At 40.9% G+C, this 22,987-nt stretch overlaps 1 protein-coding gene across 2 annotated transcripts in view; it reads left to right on the top strand.

The window, feature by feature from the left end:
- VCL (vinculin) overlaps positions 1 to 22,772 on the top strand; it is a 69,808-nt gene extending 47,036 nt beyond the window's left edge. The window contains exons 10-22 of one of the 2 annotated variants that reach the window (XM_080620338.1): positions 849 to 1,024; positions 2,234 to 2,424; positions 8,954 to 9,153; positions 9,277 to 9,405; positions 10,429 to 10,578; positions 11,186 to 11,294; positions 12,337 to 12,639; positions 13,201 to 13,325; positions 13,641 to 13,826; positions 16,127 to 16,333; positions 18,566 to 18,769; positions 19,400 to 19,504; positions 20,181 to 22,772. In XM_080620338.1, the coding sequence (XP_080476464.1) occupies positions 849 to 1,024; positions 2,234 to 2,424; positions 8,954 to 9,153; positions 9,277 to 9,405; positions 10,429 to 10,578; positions 11,186 to 11,294; positions 12,337 to 12,639; positions 13,201 to 13,325; positions 13,641 to 13,826; positions 16,127 to 16,333; positions 18,566 to 18,769; positions 19,400 to 19,504; positions 20,181 to 20,327 (2,232 nt within the window). In that variant the 3' untranslated portion in view covers positions 20,328 to 22,772. The remainder of the gene's footprint in view (positions 1 to 848; positions 1,025 to 2,233; positions 2,425 to 8,953; positions 9,154 to 9,276; positions 9,406 to 10,428; positions 10,579 to 11,185; positions 11,295 to 12,336; positions 12,640 to 13,200; positions 13,326 to 13,640; positions 13,827 to 16,126; positions 16,334 to 18,565; positions 18,770 to 19,399; positions 19,505 to 20,180) is intronic. The other variant, XM_080620337.1, reaches the window with a different exon arrangement.
- The last annotated feature ends 215 nt before the right edge of the window (positions 22,773 to 22,987 follow it).

Raw genomic sequence — 22,987 nt, 5'->3', positions numbered from 1 at the left:
CGCAACACAGACACTTGTTAGAAAGAACATACAGGGAATGTTTGCTTTTTCAAAGAAAAATCTTATATTCAGTAATTTACAGGGTGCTGCAAGTTTTGCTCCAGCTTATGACCTTTCTTCATTAATTAGCATTGCTGAAAGTTTCAAGGTTGTGAAATTAATATGAGGAAACACCCAAAATTTGAACTTAGACTGATCCTATTAAAGAAAAGAGTAGAGGTGTTTCAGACTGCATGGATTTACCTGTGGGTAAAAACTGAGCACTTTCCTTGGACTCTGTTTTGGGTGTGGAGTTCAGGATTTGTAACTTCATCTTGAGTTGATCCTTTGTTATTGTAACTCTTAATCTTCTCCCTTCTCCTTCTCCATCACCTAGTACTGATGATGGTCATCAAATTATGAACCTTTCATATATACCGTATCTGAATGTGTGTATGTATATTATGATTATAGAAAGGTACATAAATATTATATATGTTGAATGAGATTATGATAAGACTTTTTAAGAAGAGTCCTATAAAGAGTGCCACCCTGTGAACAAGAGCATCTGTTTTCTTTTTGAAAGCTAGGTATGAGTCTCTAAAGCCAATAGTTTAATTTTACTTCTGAAAATGCTGCTGCAAATGTTGGGGAAGGAATGTAAAATCTTTTTTGAGATCTTTTTCGAGACAGAGAATCCGCCAGACAATAGAACAACTTCATGGTCTAATAAAGAGAAGCTACTTTTGGAAAGTATTTTCTGTTAAATACAGTTTTGAAAGCTGTATTGATATTTCTTTTTGTTTAAAGTCTCTATAGAGATAACATTACTGTTTATCTTCATTCATACATAAATTCCTTCTATTAAGAACTGGCTTGCAGATCCCAATGGGGGCAATGAAGGAGAAGAACATATCCGGGGAATTATGGCTGAAGCAAGGAAAGTTGCAGAATTATGTGAGGAGCCTAAAGAAAGAGATGATATCCTTCGTTCCTTGGGCGAAATCTCTGCTTTGACAGCCAAGCTGTCAGATCTGCGACGACAGTATGTATTAGTTTTGTCACCATTGATTTATTTGAATGATCTTAATTTGCGTTTCAAAGTGTTGAACAAAATCAGAATATTGATTGGGGAATATGGTTTCCTCCAGGAACAATGGACATCTTATACTTCTGAGTTTCTATATTGCATTTAGTAACAATTGAATGCCAAGAATTGCAGGGTGTGGGGCAAGGAGCTAACTTTTTAATATCCTTTAAAAAATGTAATTTATAAAATACGTATCTGTTTTGGAGCTTCAGCTGTATGATTTCTATCCCAAAGCCCAGCTTGCACTATCTTTCTCAAAACTAAAACCCAACCTCCCCTCTCACCCCTACTCTCCAAAAAACCAACAAACCCAACAAAAATACACTATGTAACTGGATTTGTATTACATAAGAAATATTTTCTTTCTGCTACCTATGGAATATTTAACAGGAAAACTGGAGCCAAAAGTGGGCTCCTTTGTACTGTCAAAGCACTTCAAAAAAAGGAGAGAATGTGACATTTTGTTTATACAGACTAATGTCATCACCGTTTTTTGCTAAGCAGTTTACTAAATGGCAAGGTGAAATAGCTACCACTTCAGTCAGTGTTGTTGTTCTAAGCTGTAACTGCGAAATATATAAAAGATAAGACTTTCAGAAATTATATCTCTGCATCAGTTTTGCAAAGAGGATGCTTGAGAATGGAAGTGGAGAAACAGTTACTGTATAAACTGTCATCTTCGTCTATGGCCTGCTGCCCTATAGACAGGAATATTTTTCTTTCTTCATGGGTTAGACACTTTAGTAAAGTTTTCCTTGAGATTTAGCTGCTGCGGGTCTTAATGTGCTAGCTTTTTTCAAGTTTATATATAGCCTTGGTCCTGCTGCTGCTTACTTTTCTGCTCCTAATCTGTGTGGCACTATTGCAGTTGCTCATAAGACAGCCATGTGGGAAATCAAAGTCATACATCAGTATTACCAATGACAGTACCACACCTTCCCCCCACCTCAGTGCTGTGTCGAGCATGTGTAATATCCAGGTTCCACAGCAGGGCAGTGTGAGGTGAGGATTTATGGATGACAGATCTGCATTATTTGCTCTGAGACTTGAGTGTCAAATGTAACCTTATTTAAAAAGATGAAGTACCTTTCATTGTGTGTTCCTGCCGAATTTGGGACTAGCTGTAAATGATCTTTATGTGACTGTGATTTTTTTAATCCTTAGTGGGAAAGGTGACTCTCCTGAGGCCCGTGCATTGGCTAAGCAAATAGCTACATCACTTCAGAATTTACAGTCCAAAACAAACAGGGCTGTAGCAAATACTAGGCCAGTTAAAGCAGCTGTCCATTTGGAGGGCAAGATTGAGCAAGCTCAAAGGTGGATAGACAATCCTACAGTTGCTGATCGGGGAGTAGGTAAGTGTTTCCTTATGCTGTTCCCGCCACAGTTTCATGGTTAAGTGTGTCAGGAATTTTTAGGACTGAAACTACTGCTCCTGAGATGCTGAGGATGCATGGAATCTCTTCACTGATGTGGAGAGCTGCAGTTTGTGGATGGATGTGTATAGCCAAATCCTGGCTACAATATTATTGAATCGGGCTTGCCCATGGTTTTCTTTGTCTTTTGGAAAGAACAACTTTGGTGAAGAATAGAATGTGTGCTGTAGAACAGACAAACTTTAGACTTCTCCTTGCTCTTATTGTCATGCAGATATACTACCTCATATTTGAATTTATACCTGCTCCAGCAAATTGAGTAATTAAGTCCTTCGGAGAGGAGACAAACATTCATAAACCTGACCTGCAAATAATCACTTCTTACGTGGTTTCTGGGTTATCTGAGGAGAGTGCTCTTTAATCAAAGAGAAGGGTGATTTGATCATCCAGGCGTGCTGTCAGCAAGCATGTAATTATGGTTCAGGAGTCGCTTTACTGAGAGATTATTGTAAACCATTTCTGAAATTTCTTGTTTAGCTTCTTTTGATGCTATTGCAAGCAGGTGGATAAAGCTTCAAAACTGGATTCAGTAGGCTTTTTGTAGCAGTTAATTCTGAGCAGTTACATTGGAGCTGTGCAGTTGATAATGAAACAGGCCTTGGAGTTGGGTGCAATTGGGTGGAAACAGGCTTTATACAAAGTAGTATAACTGCAAAACTTTCCTACCTCTTTCTCACACCTTGTCTGTCAAAATAGCTTCTGTTGTGTGAATAACCAATGACAGATCCTTGAATTAAAGATTGAGTGATGTTGATAGCTTGGACACTTGTGAAGTGCAAATTTATATGTAATATTTCAAACAGAATAGTGGAGTTCCATGTTTTGACACTTGCTGATGAGCAGATTTCACACAGAATGAGATGACCAAGAAGGCGGTAGATAGGTCTTACGATGTATTTTGGCAGTGACTGAAAACCTTCTCGAATTTGCTGTTTGTCTTGAATACAATAACCTGTGAGGTGCTTGGCTCAAAAAAGCACAAAACCTACACTCAAGTTTTATTATTTTTAATTGAGAAGCAACAAAAGTAGCCTAAATCCCCCTTGAAGTCTGTAAGTGCCTGGTTAATCATGAGGCTCTCATAAATACTGAAAGCTTGTCAAAGGAACTAAAGTTTCTCAACACTGCATATATAGCACAGAATATAAATCAGATGTGCTCTTCAGACTGGAAAGCGCTCCTGCTAGAGTTTGGTCTGATACAAGTGAAAATATGTCAGTGTTCTCTGCAGCAGTAACGACCACGTCACAAATAACTGTGTTTGCAGTGATCCCAGGGCAGCGCTTCAACACAAACTGAATTTTGAAGGAACAAGGCAGAATTTGTATTTTATTTTATAAACATGTCAGCCACTTCGGTAGCCTTGGCTGCTACAAATATTTCCATGCAGTCATATTATGAATTGTATCACAGTATGTTAGAGATTGGAAGGGACCTCAAAAGATCATCTAGTCCAATCCCCCTGCCAGAGCAGGAACACCTAGATAAGGTTACACAGGAATGTGTCCAGGCGGGTTTTGAATGTCTCCAGAGAAGGAGACTCCACAACCCCCCTGGGCAGCCTGTTCCAGTGTTCCGTCACCCTCACTGAGAAGAAGTTTCTTCTCAAGTTTAAGTGGAACCTCTCGTGTTCCAGTTTGTACCCATTACCCCTTGTCCTATCATTGTTTGCCACTGAGAAGAGCCTGGCTCCATCCTCGTGACACTCCCCCTTTATATATTTATATACACTAATAAGGTCACCCCTCAGTCTCCTCTTCTCCAAACTATAGAGACCCAGCTCCCTCAGCCTTTCCTCATAAGGGAGATGCTCCACTCCCTTAATCATCTTAGTTGCCCTGCGCTGGACTCTCTCCAGCAGGTCCCTGTCCTTCTTGAACTGAGGGGCCCAGAACTGAACACAATATTCCAGATGCGGTCTCACCAGGGCAGAGTAGAGGGGAAGGAGGACCTCTCTTGACCTGCTAACCACCCCCCTTCTAATACACCCCAGGATGCCATTGGCCTTCTTGGCCACAAGGGCACAGTGCTGGCTCATGGTCATCCTGCCGTCCACTAGGACCCCCCGGTCCCTCTCCCCTACACTGCTCTCTAACAGGTCGTTCCCCAACCTATACTGGAACCTGGGGTTGTTCCTGCCCAGATGCAGGACTCTACACTTTCCCTTGTTATATTTCATCAAGTTTCTCCCTGCCCAACTCTCCAGCCTGTCCAGGTCTCGCTGGATGGCAGCACAGCCTTCTGGCGTGTCAGCCACTCCTCCCAGCTTAGTGTCATCAGCAAACTTGCTGACAGTACACTCAATTCCCTCATCTAAATCATTGATGAAGATATTAAATAATACTGGTCCCAGTACTGACCCTTGAGGCACTCCACTAGATACAGGCCTCCAACTAGACTCCGCCCCATAGACTACAACTCTCTGGCTTCTGTCCTTCAGCCAGTTCGCAGTCCACCTCACTACCTGATCATCCAGACCACACTTCCTCAGTTTAGCTATGAGGATGCTGTGGGAGACTGTGTCAAATGCTTTGCTAAAGTCAAGGTAGACCACATCCACCGCTCTGCCATCATCCATCCATCGTGTTATTTCCTCATAAAAGGCTATGAGGTTGGTCAAGCATGACTTCCCCTTGGTAAAGCCATGTTGACTGCCCCTCATAACCCTCTTATCCTTGATATGCCTTGAGATGGCACCAAGGATAAGGTGCTCCATCACTTTCCCAGGGATGGAGGTGAGGCTGACCGGTCTATAGTTACCCGGGTCCTCCTTCTTGCCCTTTTTGAAGACTGGAGTGACATTTGCTTTCCTCCAGTCCTCAGGCACCTCTCCCGTTTCCCAAGACTTGGTAAAGATGATGGAGAGTGGTCTAGCAATGACTTCCGCCAGTTCCCTCAGCACCCGTGGGCGCATCCCATCTGGACCCATGGATTTATGGATGTCCAGATTGCTCAGCTGGTCTCTAACCCATTCCTCATTGACTAAGGCAAACTGCTCCAGTGACCTGACTTCATCTGAGGTCTCAGGAGTACAGGGCTCTTCAGGACTGCCTCTGGCAGAGTAGACAGAGACAAAGAAGGCATTCAGTAACTCTGCCATCTCTGTATCTTCTGTCACCAGGGCACCCATCCCGTTCACCAGTGGGCCTACCTTGCCTCTAGTGTTAGTTTTATCAGCTATGTATTTGAAAAAGCTCTTTCTGCTGTCCTTGACCCCTCTCGCCAGATTTAATTCTAAGGAGGTCTTAGCCATCCTAGCTGCCTTCCTACATCCTCTAGCAGCAGCCTTATATTCCTCCCAAGTGGCCAGCCCCTCCTTCCATGACCTGTAAACTCTCCTCTTCCACTTGAGCATACCCAGCAGTTCCTTATTTAGCCACACAGGTCTCTTGGCCCTCTTCCTCGACTTCCTACATGTCGGGATGCTCTGATCTTGAGCTCAGAATAAGCAATCCTTGAATGTCAACCAACTATCTTGGGCCCCTTTACCTTCAAGCAGCCTTGCCCATGGGATTTCCCCTAGCAATTGCTTGAAAAGGCCAAAGTTTGCCCAGCTAAAGTCCAGGGTTGCAATTCTACTTGCTATTGTATTGGTCCTACCACACAAGATCCTGAATTCCACCATCTCGTGGTCGCTGCAACCAAGGCAGCCCTCAACCTTTACTGCTTCGACCAGCCCCTCCTTGTTAGTGAGGATGAGATCCAGCAGCGCTCCTCTCCTGGTTGGCTCATCCACCATTTGCATGAGGAAGTTATCATCCATACACTGGAGGAACCTCCTGGACTGTGGCTGGGTTGCTGAGTAGTCCTTCCAGCAAACATCAGGGAAGTTAAAATCCCCCACGATGACCACGGCCTGTGACTGTGAGGCTGCTCTCAGCTGCCTGTAGAAGGCCTCATCAACTTCCTCACCCTGATCTGGTGGCCTGTAACAGACACCCACAACAGTATCACCCCTGCCAGCCTGCCCCTTAATTCTCACCCACAGACTCTCAACTCGCTCGTCCTCTGCCCCTGGACAGAGCTCAGTACATTGCAGCTGCTCTCGCATATAAAGAGCAACCCCACCACCCCGCCTGGCTGGCCTGTCTTTCCTGAAAAGAACATAGCCCTCCATGACTATATTCCAGTCACGTGAGCTGTCCCACCACATCTCTGTAATTGCCACCAGATCACAATCTCCTGACTTAACACAGGTCTCCAACTCCTCCTGCTTATTTCCCATGCTGCATGCATTGGTGTACAGGCATTTCAAGGAGCGAGCTGAGCTCACCGATTCCATCCTAGGATTATAGGAGGCCTCCCAGTCTTCATTAGTCCTAGAGTGCTGCCCCACTGGGGCAAGCCCAGTTACAACCCCATCCCCCTTCAAATCTAGTTTAAAGCTCTCCAAATGAGCCCTGCTAATTCATGCCCCAGCGTCCTTTTGCCTCTGTGAGTTAAACCTTTCCCACGTGCCATCATCTGGACTGGAGCCTTATAAAACCAGCTGTTATCAAAGAACCCAAAGCCCTGCCTGAAGCACCAGTCTTGTAGCCAATTGTTTACGGACTGAATTTTCCCATTCAGTCCCACATCATCACCGGAAGATGGAAGAAGTGAAGAAAAGGTCACTTGAGCCCCAGACTCTTTCACCATCCGCCCCAAGGCCCTGTAGTCTTTCTTCATCCCCCTCAGACTGCGGGAAGCAGCTTCCCCCCCACCTGTCTGGAAGACCAGCAGTGGGTAGTAGTCTGTCGGGTGCACCAGGTTGGGGAGCGCCTTGGTGATATCCCTGATCCGGGCTCCAGGCAGACTACACACTTCCCTATGATGAGGGTCAACTCTGCATATCGGGCCCTCTGTTCCTCTCAGAAGGGAATCGCCTACGACAATGACCTGTCTTTCTGTCTTTCTGTCTTTCTGTCTGTCTGTCTTTCTGTCTGTCTGTCTTTCTGTCTGTCTTTCTGTCTTTCTGTCTGTCTTTCTGTCTGTCTTTCTGTCTGTCTTTCTGTCTGTCTTTCTGTCTGTCTTTCTGTCTGTCTTTCTGTCTGTCTTTCTGTCTGTCTTTCTGTCTGTCTGTCTTTCTGGCTGGCTGGCTGGCTGTCTTTCTGGCTGGCTGTCTTTCTGGCTGGCTGTCTTTCTGGCTGGCTGTCTTTCTGGCTGGCTGTCTTTCTGGCTGGCTGTCTGTCTCTCTCTCTTTCTGTCTCTCTCTCTTTCTGTCTCTCTCTCTCTTTCTGTCTCTCTCTCTCTTTCTGTCTCTCTCTCTCTTTCTGTCTCTCTCTCTGTCTCTCTCTCTGTCTCTCTCTCTGTCTCTCTCTCTGTCTCTCTCTCTCTGTCTCTCTCTCTGTCTCTCTCTCTGTCTCTCTCTCTGTCTCTCTCTCTGTCTCTCTCTCTGTCTCTCTCTCTGTCTCTCTCTCTGTCTCTCTCTCTGTCTCTCTTTCTGTCTCTCTGTCTTTTCTTCTTTCATCAGCCATCTAAGTGATGGCTAACACAATTGGCAGACACTGATGTACTGAAATACTAAACTGTTGTGTGACGTGCAGTGGCTTGGTTGCACTTGACTTGTGCAAAACAACAATTAAAAAACATCTTGGGACATTCCAACAGCACCAAACCTAGCTACAATAATAAGCTCTCTAAAATGATGGTGGCAGTTCTGAGTGATTCTTGGATAGTCAAGTCCTGTGATAACTTCTCTCTGAGTAATCTTGAGCTTGATCGTGAACTTGGATTACCTGTGTGTTAGCATTGGCTTAGAATGATTCCTCAGTAGGTCTTTAAAGGACTTAATGTACGATGACTTCTTTTAAAAGAATACTATTATATTAATGAAAGAACAGAGGAGCATATTCTTGTGAAAGAACAGGAAGCTTCTGTAAGTGAATGAAATCACTCATGCTAAAAATAACTCTTTTGTACAGAAAAACTTTTGGCACACTGTGGAGGCTTTGTAAGGTGATTCTTCCCCCGGCACTTCTCCTCCCCCAGACACTTGACCCTTCCTACCCATGATTTTTGGAATCTGAGGAGAGGGTATTCTGCTTTGACATTTGGGTTTTCTACTTGGATATTCTCTGCTCTTCCTGCTCATCTTCTAATGACTTGTAATGATGTGGAGATGCATTGCAGTACCTGGAATTTCAAGTGCTTTCTATTGGGATTAACAGATTAGTAATGTAGGAATACCTGACAGATGCAACGGTTAACTTTTGTCAGACCACCCTAGTTCAAAAGGATGCATCTAGCCAGAATTGCTGTAATAAGCAAAAGAAACTGGTAAGAGTTGAATCACTCTATGAGTTTGAACTGCAGTTATTCAGTCATAAACTGCAGAAGTACTTTCTACTACCTGGAAAAGTTTTTTTAAAAGCAGAATTCTGCAGTGTCACTTCATGGGGCATCTGATTCATGCTTCCAGTTTTCTGTTCCACTGTATGTTAATGCAACATGACTTCTTTCGCTGTAGGCCAGGCAGCAATTCGGGGTCTGGTGGCAGAAGGTCGTCGTTTAGCCAATGTCATGATGGGACCTTATCGTCAAGACCTGCTTGCCAAATGTGACCGTGTAGACCAGCTGGCTGCTCAGCTAGCTGACCTCGCAGCAAGAGGAGAGGGAGAATCTCCTCAGGCCAGGGCAATTGCTGCTCAGCTTCAGGACTCACTGAAGGTAAAAATCTGCTCCTGTGCAGTGAAACACATGATATGCAATTTGTTAATGAGACTTGAATCCCTAAACACATCATATTCCTGTATCATATGCTAATAATTTTCCCTGGTTTTTTTTTTTAAGGATCTGAAAACACGGATGCAAGAGGCAATGACCCAGGAGGTTTCTGACATTTTTAGTGACACCACAACTCCTATTAAATTGTTAGCAGTAGCGGCCACTGCTCCCTCCGATGCTCCCAACAGAGACGAGGCAAGTGTACCCAGGTGGTCTGCTTCCCTTGTGAAGCTTCAGTTATTGTTTAATTTTACCTGAATCAGTATTTTGAAAAATGAGTCAGTAGTTTGAAAAACGAATTGGTATCTTTTTTCCTCAAGCTTGTGATACGTACTACTAACTCTGGCACCACAGTGGCTGCCATGCAAATCTCTCTGCACTTCTGGGGATTGCGCATTGTGCTATATATCCCTGGAAAATTATATTGGCCCTGACTTAAATAAATAGCAAAGATTTCTCATTCTTGTGCAAAATTCACTGACACACACGTTAGCAGATTGTGTACCTCAATGTTATATAAGCTGATTAAAATAGTCACATTCATACCAGGATTTGTCAACTCTCTGTGAACAGATTTAACTGTTGCTGGATAACATTTCTTGTATTTCAAAGCTACTGGCTGCACATGAAGTATCTAAACCTCTGTGTCTGGCAGCTCTGTTTAGCTAGTTGATTTGAACATGATCAAAATGATTCCCAAGGTCATGGAGAATTTAGCTTTATGACAGATGAACCTTGTGTCAAAGTATTCTGCCTTGAGTAACCAAGGACTGTTGAAGGAGGGATTTTTTTTTTTTCCAATATGAAGCTTCATGTTTTAGGGTAAACCCCCATATTTAGCTTCCAAATACAGTTACTTTTGGATTATGGTTTTGAAGATTCATCTCTGAGCTAAAATAGTTCTAACACAATATTTGTTACAAAGCAGTTGTCAGAAATCAGTGTACTTAATACCTCAAAGCTATAAAGTGTGTCAGCATCCTTTGTTGCCTGAGTGAGTTAGCAAAGGAAGTCCAGTAATAAAAAGATTCAAAAGATAAAACAGGTTCAAAGCTTTTGCGTCCTTTTGCATCCTCTCAGAAGAATTAAGATTGAATGTTATGGTAACATGATGATGTTATGAAGGTATTGCTGGTGTTTGACACTGAAGAAATTGTGTATTTTAATAGGGAGATTAGGGGTTTTTTTTTCTTATGTATTTTCTCTTCTGACAACTAGGTGTTTGATGAAAGAGCAGCAAACTTTGAAAACCATGCTGCTAGACTGGGAGCTACGGCAGAAAAAGCAGCTGCAGTTGGAACTGCCAACAAAACTACTGTGGAGGGTATTCAGGCAACGGTGAAATCTGCAAGGGAACTTACCCCTCAGGTTTGCGTCCTTATGCTCATAGGGCTATTAAATGGGGCGGGGGCAACTTCTGTGGAGTTTTCTTCATGTTTCTATGCTCAGAGGAAGATGTTAATACCAGCAGAGATCACGGTGCTGGTGCTCTTCAAAGGGGAATGGCAAATATTTATGTATATGTTATCATTTAGTAGAAACTGATTAAATGACAAGTCTTACTGCTGAACTTTTTGACAGAAGTGTTAGTGACTTGGCAGAAAATTACTTTGAGCCTTAGTAAATTACATAAGTGGAAAAAAAATGCTCTTTAATGAATTTTTTTGTTTCCAAATTAAATTTCCGTCTAAAATTCGGTGCTGTGATAAGTATTGTACTTTAGTGCTTTCAAGAAATGTTTTTAAGATATATTAGCATGTAATTGAGGTTCCAGGGGAAAAAAAAGTATTTGTGTCCACAAATTCCAGAAGCATTGTACATCTTCAAGCAGCTAGGTGTTGCACTAGAATTAATTAACTAGTATTCCAAATGGGAAGCTACACATCCAGCCCCGAAAAAACACATGCATTTTCAAGAGTATGTGATGTTGTTGTGTACTGATTCTTCCATAATTAAAAATGTTTTCCATTGGCAGGTAGTATCAGCTGCTCGTATCCTCCTGAGAAATCCTGGGAATCAAGCTGCTTATGAACACTTTGAAACTATGAAAAACCAATGGATTGATAATGTAGAAAAAATGACAGGTAAAATAGGAATCTTTGAAGATTATGCTTATGGCTAACTAGCTAGTATGATTTTTTTCCCTAGTCTGTTTGAATTGCTGAAACATGCGTGAGAATAATGACTGATGACAAATAAACTGAGAAGTGGGAATGTGCTTTCTGAGTCTAAAAATATGTATATGTTACAGTATAAACAAGCATCTTGCTTCATGTCTTAATTCTGAGCTCCAAGGGAGTAAATTTAGCTTTAAGTCTTTTGCAGGCAGAAGTAGAATACCTGTCCCTGTCAGGGGAGCTGGAACTAGATGATCTTTAAGGTCCCTTCCCACACAAACCATTCTATGATGACTGTTCATTGGGATTGCTGCTGTAGCAGTGTATCACTGTAGCAACTTCAGGATTTGCTGTTTAATCTTGGCATGTTGAATAAGGACAGATAATTAAGTGGGGATAAGAAAACATGTTCAAAATATTGTAGCAGCTTGATGAAAGCAGTGAATAAAACAAAGCTGCTGATCTACTGAATCCTGCTGAGATACCTCAGTGTTTCCAAAGTGCAGATCCTTTGCACTGGTGTGCATATCTCTTGACTGCGTACTACCTCCTTTTCCATCCCCATAATCAAGTTGTGGTTATTTTAAATCTTACTGCCTTATTGCTATATATCACCATTAAGTAAAAGCACAGCCAGAGGGATTATTTCCTTTTGGATGAATGGGAGAGGTGTAAAAAGTACTGAATATGCTTAAAGAAAGTTGGTGGGAGGAAGGAATCTCTGCTGCATGCATTGTGTAAGCCAGTTTTGATTTGGGCAACATTCCACAGTAGAAGGGCAAGAGCTTGGGATGTCATTAGTGGGAGCATGACCATGTCTGTGGTACTTATGTACCACATAATCAAAGTAAAACTGCAGTAATACATTTGGTCTGATTTCTGTGCCCCCTTCTGCCCCTTCCCAGTTTGGAAATAACTTACTTCTCTGGTTGTGAGCAGCCTCTGGAATACCAAATATCCCTTTCCACAGTTGAAACTAGAATATTAATGTGTGTAACTTTTATTTTAGGGTTGGTGGATGAAGCCATTGATACTAAATCTTTGTTGGATGCATCAGAAGAGGCTATTAAGAAAGACCTTGATAAGTGTAAAGTTGCAATGGCCAACATTCAACCTCAGATGCTAGTAGCTGGTGCCACCAGCATTGCTAGGCGAGCAAACCGCATCCTCCTGGTAGCAAAAAGAGAGGTTGAAAATTCAGAAGATCCTAAATTCCGGGAGGCTGTTAAAGCAGCCTCTGATGAGTTAAGCAGAACTATATCACCGATGGTAATGGATGCTAAAGCTGTGGCAGGAAACATTTCTGATCCCGGTAAGGATTCAGTCAGCTAATTGGTTGGTTTTTACTAGCTGCAGATGATGTGAAGCAGTGCTCATTTTGTCTTGTACAGCTGTGTGTCCCCTTTTATGCAAATAAAATGTACACATAAATCTCAGAACCGTGAAACCAAGGTCATAACATGAACTGCTGAATCCTGCTCTTTTAAAAGGCAGTCAAGGCCCTTTGCTGAATCCTTCTCTCTTGACTATGCCATTCTTGTTTATTATTTCAAAAGTATTTGTTACTAGTTATCAGTAATACTATTTTATATAAGAATATATTACCTAATTTATTTAATTCTAAAACTTCTTTTAGGAATTACTTTGGCTATTGACTGTGACTTACTCAGCTGAAGCTTTATTTTATGCATGTTGCATATGACGCTAACATTTGAAATGTGTAAATCCACTGCAAACAATTTGGTAGTTTTTAAGCATCTTTTTTTCACAGATATAAGTGTACTTGTCACAGTATGTTGTAGAAACAATTTTTTGGGGTAGTGTTTCAGTTCTAAACTTAAACTCTTAAACTGGTAATGGGATTTTTGTTCAGGTTTGCAGAAAAGTTTCTTGGATTCTGGATACAGAATTCTGGGAGCTGTGGCCAAAGTCAGAGAAGCCTTCCAGCCTCAGGAACCAGATTTTCCCCCTCCTCCTCCTGACCTCGAGCATCTTCGTGTAAGTGCAGCATAGTCTGTAATGCAATACACAGCTGTCACTGATGTGTGGATTGCACACTGAAATTGAGAATATTTTCATTCCTTACAAATAAAATACATTGTCTGGCCAGCCATGCATACAAGTGGCATTAAGTCTAAAAATTAGCAATCTGGTTTTCAAAAGGAGAGATTAAACATGGTATTTCCTTTAACAGGGGGTACTTGAAAGCCGAAAAAGGCATCGGGTCATGCAGTCATGTCTTGCCATGATGCCATTCTTTGCTCCGTCTGTGTACTGTTTCATTGCACTGAATCAGATTTTTGCATTTCTTAGCTGACTGATGAGCTTGCTCCTCCAAAACCACCACTGCCAGAAGGTGAGGTTCCTCCGCCCAGACCACCACCACCTGAAGAAAAGGATGAAGAGTTCCCAGAGCAGAAAGCAGGAGAAGCTATTAATCAGCCCATGATGATGGCAGCTAGGCAGTTGCATGATGAAGCCCGGAAATGGTCTAGCAAGGTAAGAAGTTGTTGTAAGTGTCTTGTGCTACAAGGAATTTGTTTTGGTTTGCGTTTTGTTTTGTTTTGTTAGGATCAGTGTGTTTGGTCCAAAGCCAGTTGTCTCAGTGACAGAGGAAGTCACTGAGACTTCCAATAGTAGACCAAATAGTAAAAACACTGCTGGAATTAGAAACCCTTTTAAGTTTGCAGTGAACTAGGGTCAACTGTTCTAATACTCAGAATTGCTAGAATGCTTTATTGACATACCTCTGTGAACACAAATATGCCTTGTATGCCAAGCTGTTTGTGATCTTGATGCTAGTATTGCCTAGAGAGCCGCTAATAAGCTGATTGCTATATTTAAGGGACTTTGTAACATCCATACAGACTTTTAAGATGCCAGCAGCAGGAATCATGAGCTAGTTGTCTTAATTCTGGAAGGAGCTACAAGTTACTTTGCCATTAATCTGGCACATTTATGATAGTAGAATTGATCGTACCTAGATGGCCTGGTCTCATTCTTTTTTGCAGTGAGTCATATTCACTACCAAGGTCAAAATCCTTCATTTCCTTACCATTTCAGTGCTATGACAAAGCAGTGTGAACTCATCAGTCTTATAACTACTTTGCTTCCTTCCCTTTTTTCCCCAAAGAGATATGTTTTATCTCTGACAGCAACTGAGTAACTGAGCTTCTGAGATTTTAGGCTTCTGCAGGTATAAATTAACGTTCAGAATTTGGCTTTTGAAATCTCCACTTTCTCTCATCATGTTGTTGAATGAGCAGATCAATTTGAATAGCTTACAGAATCAAGTGCTTTGTGCTTAAGGAACATTTGTTCTGGAAGTACAGATAAAACACAAAAGAACTCCTGCAAATCAATTTGACTGTCTCTTCCATAAAATGAAAAGCTTTATTTTCCCCATACTTCTGCATATACCAAATACATATTTACATTACTGGAATGTACTGGTCATCTAGGAGGGTAGTTCTGAGGTACTTTACCATGTGTTATGCTTATTGGAGAGGTAAAACAAGTACTTAGTCTTTTAAAAAAAGTTTTGATAACATTCTTCATTCTTGTAAGATCTAAAATTGATTTTGTTTTTTCTCCTTTCTGGGCTTTTATGTACTCCATTTTTCTCGTGGAGCACAAACTGAACACAGGCTATTGCTTTGGCTTTCCCTGCCTTTCTCACTGATTTGGATAAATCGGAGAAAGAGGGATATTTGGAAACCTTTTGTTAGATTAAGACTAAAATAGAATTTGTCTTCGAAGCTGAGTTGATTTGGCAGCATGTAAAAGGTAGAGCTTCCTTCCAAAACTTCTGTGTGTTTTTGTTGTTGTAGTTTGGGTTGGTTGTTTTTTTTTTTTCTATAAAAGGCCATATCTTAAGCAAAGCACAGTTGAAAATGCATTCGTTTTGGTAGTTTGAGTTTTATCACACTTGGCTTTAGTCAAAGAAACACAGTTGGTAAACTTGTAGGATATTTTTGTATTGAAATGCTGCTTTATTACAAATGCCTGTATTATACCACATACCTCTTCCTTGTGCCTTCCCTAACCCTCTTTTTTTTCTTTCAAGGTAATGGATACAACATAACATATTGAGGCAAAACAGTAACATATGCTTCATAATCCTTTTATTCTGCTAATTCTGTTCCAGTGTGTCTTAAGTGTTATATTCACAGCATTCATAACATTCAGTATCATCTCCTCTTTTCATAACCTGGTATTGTTCTTTTTCATGTTATCCATGATACTTTAATACTCATTTCACAGTGTCTCCCATCCCACCTTTTTTTTTTTTTTTACCCTACAGCAAGCAGTGTCAGTGGGTTTTGTGTGATCATGCTGCTGTCTTCTCTTAGCACATATATGTGAACAGCTGCCATACAAAGCTGTCTGCACGAACACCACAGTCATCAGCTGCTGTGCCTGCTTCTATGCAGTCAAACCTGCTTTCATCTAAACAGGAAATCCATCCATTTCACCACTGACTTGCCAGAAATGTTGTTCTGCAAGCCAGCCTCTGTCTGTAGAAGCCGTATCCTCAGATGGCAAATGATGCTGCATCTTTGAATTGTAACTTCTTAATATTTTGGGTAACTTTGGTCCACAGGTGAAATGTTTGTTTCCTTCTGCTAAACTTGTATTACTTCCTTCCTGTGACCTGATCCTAGAGTGGCCTGGTCCGATCCTGAGAGACCAAGAGGATGTTTTGGTCACTAAAAAAGCTCAGTTCATGCTCTTCTACCAAATTCTGCTTCTTGTACTAACTGTCCCCTGTTTCTCCACCCTTGCTGCCACCTGCAAAGCCTGTGACTGTGACTAATGAAGCGGCTGAGGCTGGTGTAGATATAGATGAGGAGGATGATGCAGATGTTGAATTCACTCTCCCCTCTGACATTGAAGATGATTACGAGCCTGAGCTGCTGTTAATGCCAACCAATCAGCCCGTTAACCAGCCCATTCTGGCTGCTGCTCAGTCTCTGCATCGGGAAGCAACCAAGTGGTCTAGTAAGGTACTCCTGAGTCTCCCCGGGGACTGATCCGTGTGCATCCAGCCATTTGGAACGCTGACACATTTGCATCACTCTTGATCCCTGCTGGGCCCGGCCATTCTGAATGAATAAGTGTGTCTGCACTTTATTTTAAGGACTGAAAGTGGCTTCACAAGTTTGCTAGATCTTGTTTGTCAGTGCCGGATTAAAGCTTGATTTGGGTCACTTATTAATATTCAAAGACTTCTTTTCCCCTTGCATCTGCCTGTTCTTATTTGTTGTAGCAGTTTTCAAATTGCAATAGGGGCTGTCTTCCCTCCCCTGCCCTGTTCTTTTTTTTCCATTCATTTGGACTACCTGGGAACCATGGGTAATGGTTTCTTAATGACTTCCAGATCCATCAGAGTATACAGCATTCACGAAGTCATTTAACCTGTCTATTGTGCTTGGCCTCCACTGATGCCATCAATTAAAATACCTTCCAACAACAAGGAATGGCTTTGTATGGCAGTGTTTCTCGAAGAGGATTGACTGTCTGCTGGCTTGCACTTGGCTGTATTGCAAATGCTGGTCTTGAGAGAATTCTTTTATGAAGAAACTGCACTGAATGCTGTTAGCTGCTGAATTGAGATTGTATTTAAACAAAACCAATGGAAATCTAACACGAGGTTCAGACATTCACAAGTAGCCTGTCTCCTCTGTGTAAGCACAAATGCTTGCAAGACTGGTCACTTTTCATAGCATGCTGCAAAAATAAGGTTGGTGTCCCTTAACAAAGAAAGATGAGGGGGGTGTATGTGTATGTATGTTTACATAGGTAGATGTACTAAACTATTCTATTAAAAAAGGGCTTTAAAAATGTTCTTGTCCTTTACAGATTCTGATGCTTGGATAACTTGTTAGAGAGCTTCGTAAATGACACTGGTCCTAATTTCTTGATCCTCCTACGTGAAAACATGGAAAAACTTTGTTATGTCATTTGCATCCTAACTGGTTATACTAGCAAACTGTTTAGCTATATTAGGTCACGGTAATAAATAGTTCAGCCTTTTGTGTCGTCTGTATCTGTAAAATATCTGGGATATCTTCTTGAATTTGCTAGCAGTGAGTCATGGAAATATGTGCTTATAGGGATAGAGAATACATTTGCTAAGTTGGGTTCTTGCTGTGTGCTCTTTGCTCCAAACTTCATCAGTCATTAATTGTGGAATTATACTGAGGAAAGAGTGTGCTAATCCTTAAACTCACTCTGCTAATACTTCATCCACACCATAGGAATGCTTCATGGCACCAAATAATTCACTGTTGTCTAACAACTTTCTACAAAGGAGAATCTAAATATAGTAATAGACTACTAACAATTGATCATATAGGTCTGCTTTTTCTTGCACCAGGTTTCTCTCTGGAACAGTGTGTAAGAAATGGTTTTGCCTTATTCTTATGTAATTCACATTTCAAATATTTCTCAGGGTATTTCTGTTTTTCTATTTTCTAATTTTGATGTACAAGAAATCTGGCTTTTAATGTAAGAAATATCACTATATCATTGCATTATCTTTTGAACTATTACATAGTTCTCTCCTGGAAGCTTTATTTTTAAGGGGGAGATTTTGTCAAAAAGGAAGATAGGTTTTCAAGGAATACCTTGAAACAAAATCAACCAACCAACCAAAACAAACAAAAGTAACAGTTGCATCTCATTTTTCCACATTACCTGTGACAGAAGTTTTGTATGTTAGAGATTCTCTTCCATTTTTCCTTTTGCAGCATAGCAGCACAGCTGATTCTTTAACAACTTCATTTTTGGAGGCCACTGAATATTTCATGCTCAACTGTTATGACTACACTATTTAACTTCATTCGTGCTATTTGGTGTAACAAGCTATTTAGCACACTTTTAATTTAAAGCCTTTTTTGGGAAATCTGGAATTCCAAATCCTAATAACATGCTTTATCTTAAAACCCATCCAGCAGACCAGTAACTCTCATTCCATGGACAAAACTAACAGTTCTTTTACCACTTCTTTTCCAGTTTTGAAGTGAAGTTTTTCCTGAGTGTTAGGAAGAAAAATGTTAGAAACGTATGATTAGTACAGATATTCCCTGTTCCTTGAAGAAACCTCTGTTCACAAATGGTTCTTCCATCTTTAACCTCTAGAAAGTGCTGCTATCCAAATGTAGACTCCCACTGAGCCATGACTTCTGTGCAGCACCTGTGGTGGTGTGAATGCTAACTCATCTTCTTCTCTTCAGGGTAATGACATCATTGCTGCTGCTAAACGAATGGCTCTGCTAATGGCAGAGATGTCGCGCCTGGTGAGAGGAGGCAGTGGAAACAAGCGCGCCCTCATTCAGTGTGCAAAGGACATTGCTAAGGCCTCAGATGAAGTCACTCGGTTAGCCAAAGAGGTGGCAAAGCAGTGCACTGACAAGCGCATTAGAACAAACCTTTTGCAGGTAATGAGTTAACTTGTGAATGCCTCAACTACTCCCCTCATTCCTCTTCCTCTCTTGGCGTCAGTAAGCACAGGAATTGTGGCGGTAAACCATGTATCTTTCCTTGGCTTGGAAGGTTTCGTCAAGTTCTATATCTGTTTTAGATCCCATGGCCAGATATATTTTGTAAAGTCAGGATTTGTTTAGAGATGAGTGGAAGATGCCAGTGTCCAAAGAGGTTTTGAAAAATAGGGTGTTAACGAACATTGGTCTGTCTTAAGCCTGCATTGCGTTGTATTTCATCTACTGACTCCTTTGTATCAAAGAAGAGTAGCAGAAGTATAACACTCCTTATTTTTTAAGTCTCAGATAAACATACAGCATGCCATTCCTAACCAAGCAGGTCCTTGAGGAATATCTGGAAGAAAGGAAAAATGTTGGCTCCATCTCAGAAATTCCCAAATCAAGTAAAATAAGATTCAAGTAACTTACCAATATTTGTCAGGAAGTCTTGAAGGTTGTAAGATCCCCTCTATGCTTATTCCTGATCTTATAGTAAAAACAAAATCAAGAAGTGCTCTGAAAAAAGCCCAAGAGATAATGTGCTGGTTCAGTTGTCAACGTGAGGTGGTTTTTATCCCCCTTTCTTAGGTCTGTGAGCGAATCCCAACCATCAGTACACAACTGAAAATTCTCTCCACTGTCAAAGCTACCATGCTGGGCAGAACTAACATCAGCGACGAAGAGTCAGAACAGGTAAGAGGTGTAAAAATTGATGCTAGTGTGGAAGTGTTGATAAGCTTAATGTGAACAAATATGTACATGTAGTATTGGCTGTGTTCTGGGAACTCAATGTTTGGTGGCTTACCTCAGCTGTTCAGTGATGATGATTTTAGTACAACACCTTGGTTTCTGACCCAAAAGCTGTAGTTTAATAGAGGAACATCAATCCTTATCAAGCCAAAAAGCTACTCTGGCTCAAATTTTTATATGAACAGCTTGTTGATTTCCTCATTTTAACAGTGAAAAGTGAGCTAGCTGAAGACCTTGCTTCTACAAATAGAGCAAGTTTGACATTGGAGGAGTAGGAGCAGTCTGTGGTAGAGTGTACTGAAAATATTTGTTCTCCAACAACATCTTGAGTACTTGCAGTTCTGTTAGTTCCCAAATGCGTGTTTTCAGTTGAAATCCTGCAGTTTTGCTTCTCAGAGATTATTCTGCTTTGAGACACTGTTTTTATTCAGATTTTGCATAAACATACAAATGAGGTTTCCAGAGGTTAATTGTTCCATTTATTTTTTCATAGTTTAAGTTAGTGATAACCTGATTTAAGCTGCTTGTACTGCGGGTCCTTGTGCACAGTGGGCTTCCATGCTATTCTCTTGGACATCGTATTTACCAATACATTTGAAATTTGCTTTTTTCTTGACAGGCAACTGAGATGTTGGTTCATAATGCCCAGAACCTCATGCAGTCTGTGAAGGAAACTGTGAGAGAAGCTGAAGCAGCATCGATTAAAATAAGAACAGACGCTGGATTCACTCTTCGCTGGGTCAGAAAGACCCCCTGGTATCAGTAGACACTTGCCACATAGGTATTGTTTTGTGTAACATAAAATGCCTTTTTTTTCTTGGAAACAGAAGAGATGTATTAACAGCAAAAGGTGCTGTATACATGAGCTTAAGATTAGCTTATGCTAATGCCCCATTCTAAGGGCATGAATTAGAATGCATTTCAAATGTCTTCAGAATGCATTTGATACCCAGCACCTCATGGCTTCCGATGGTAGACAGTTCATATCCTCTGTTTTTTATCATTGTTTGCTTTTGAAGATTCTCTTGATGAATTCTGTACTCCCAGAAGCACATTTCATTTATGCACTGTATACTCCAGTAGTTTCCATGTGATCATATAAAACATGGACCTCACTTCAAGCTTGTGTTAAGAGTCTAGGACACTATTGGTTACTTGGCAGTTTTTTAGGGACAGTCATTGATACAGAAACATTGAACACTTCAGCAGGATTTCAGCTGCCTGGTTTTAAACCATGCAGAAATGATGGAAGATGTAGGGGGCTTATATTAAAAGGTATGGGAAGGCAGCAGAACAGTTGTAAACTGAGGATTACAATTCCATGTCTGAAATTATATTCTCTGATTTGTGCCTGGCAGCAGTATTTTAACAAAAACTGGAGCTGTCTTTGTCACCCTCCTGTACCCCTGTAAGTAGGCATTCCAGAACTCCTGTACTGTACTGAAATGCTTTGCAGCGGATGTTAGTGGCACACTGTTGACAGCTTGAGCCTTAATGGCTGGAGACCTTAACTTCTTCCTTTCTTGCTCAGTTCACTAACATAGTGAGATGGAAAATCCTGGTTCTCTTAAGCTACCTGCATTGTCCAGGACTAGAAAACACCACATGCTGGCTCTTTCCTTCTGAAAACCAAATAAGCACATGCAATTACTCTTTTTTAACTCTTCCCTTCATTTAGTGTTATTCCAGCCACTCAAGGTGAAAATTAAAAGATAAAGATACTGAATTAAACAGGATCTTTTGCTTCACTGTCCTGGTTTCCGACAATGCATAAGGTTTTTGAAACCTGCACGATTTCAAAGAAGAGCTGCAGTGACATGAAACTCTTTTTAGGCAGCCTAATGGCTACCAGCAAATGGTAATGTGAAATATACTGGGCTATTTTTACTGTTCTTGACGTTTGGAGGCTCAAAATCTTTTTTTCAAGGTCTAATAATAGGGAATTGCACAAAGCGTTACTGTATCTTAAAAAAGGCAGACAAAACCATAATAATTAACACACACACCCCCCCCCCCCCCCCAACAAAATCCCCCATCCCTCTCATTATTAAAATAAACTTGGGATGCTTTTATTCTTCCATAACTGAACATGCCTTCATAGATTCATACACACACACATATTCATTTCATTGCTTCCTGGTCTCTTTTGGCACTTAGCAGAAAGCAGGATTGTTGTTTTAGAATGAGTCTCTGTACATTTGCAAGACTTCTGCCCAGATCAACACTGACCTCATGATGCCCTCTTAATTTGCTGAAGTGTTGCATGATCAAACCACCTTTAACAGAAGTGCCCTTGTGGAAGAACTGCTCTGTCTTAACAGCTCAAAGGAGGAGGTACATGACAGTTTACCTGTCTGCAACTGTTATTCTACACTTGGACTTCCTCCTGTCAACCCCCTTTGTTGCACTGTTATCTAAAAAGGGAAGTCAAACTGATTATACTGCATCTGCCTCAACCTGACCTTAGCAAGAGAAAACGTGTTCATCTTTAATTCACTCCTTGTGTCTGGGTATTACGGAATATGTGGTACTTCGGATCTTTCCTTAATATTCTCTTCCTGCAATTACCTGCAAAGGGAAGAGGAAGGAAAGGGGTGCCAGAGCCTTAACCTGAATGTCTTGCATTTGGTTGGTTTGTACCAGATCTTTAACATAATTGTAATGTAGTAATTTCTATTTAATAGTAAATAACACTGAATTAGGTAGGGGTTATTTTTAAAGGATTTTTCTAAGTAGTCTTCCTGTGTTCCTTTTTAATGCTCCTCACATTTCCTCCCTTCGCCCTCCCCAATTCAGGCTTCTCTGTGAGATATTTTTTTTTTAGCATCACTGTTTAGTTGCTTGACTGATATTAATGCAATATTACTAATGCCTTTAATAGATGATTGTTTATGCCAAAGATCACCTTTTGTTTATTGCAGAATGTTTGCAGGAAAGTTATGAATCATGGTTGCCTTTGATATCCTTCCAGAATGTTTGCTATAAGTTCTTGACCCGTTTTGTAGGAGCTGAGATCTGTGTCCACCTTATGCAGTTACTGCTTTTTTGAACTCTAGTGGTCTTCAGACCTGAAATGCAGAAACCAATTTGAAAACAAGACCATGAATGTCACTTAGAAATGTTTTGCCACTATAAAACTTTGTTTATAAACCAAAATGTATTGTATAGTCTAATGTTTTCAACTTTCCTTTGGTTCTGTTAAAAAAATAAAAATGCATTTGTACAAATGTCAGCCTGTGAGTGTTAATGGTAACAGAGCAGTGGGTGACACCGTGACAAGGGGAGTAAAAAGCTAAAGCAGCAGAAATAATAAAGTAAAAGGACATATGTTTCCACATATTCTGAACAAAGTGCAGAGTTTCTCAGACAGAAGATGTTCAAGTTGTTTCTGTCTTTTGTGCCCATAAAACTAGTAATTAAAAACTT

Source organism: Psittacula echo, assembly GCF_963264785.1.
Source record: "Psittacula echo genome assembly, chromosome: 6".
In the NCBI taxonomy this organism is placed as follows: Eukaryota; Metazoa; Chordata; class Aves; order Psittaciformes; family Psittacidae; genus Psittacula; species Psittacula echo.
The sequence above is the reverse complement of the archived record's forward strand: the minus strand, read 5'-3'. Positions and strand labels throughout refer to the sequence as shown.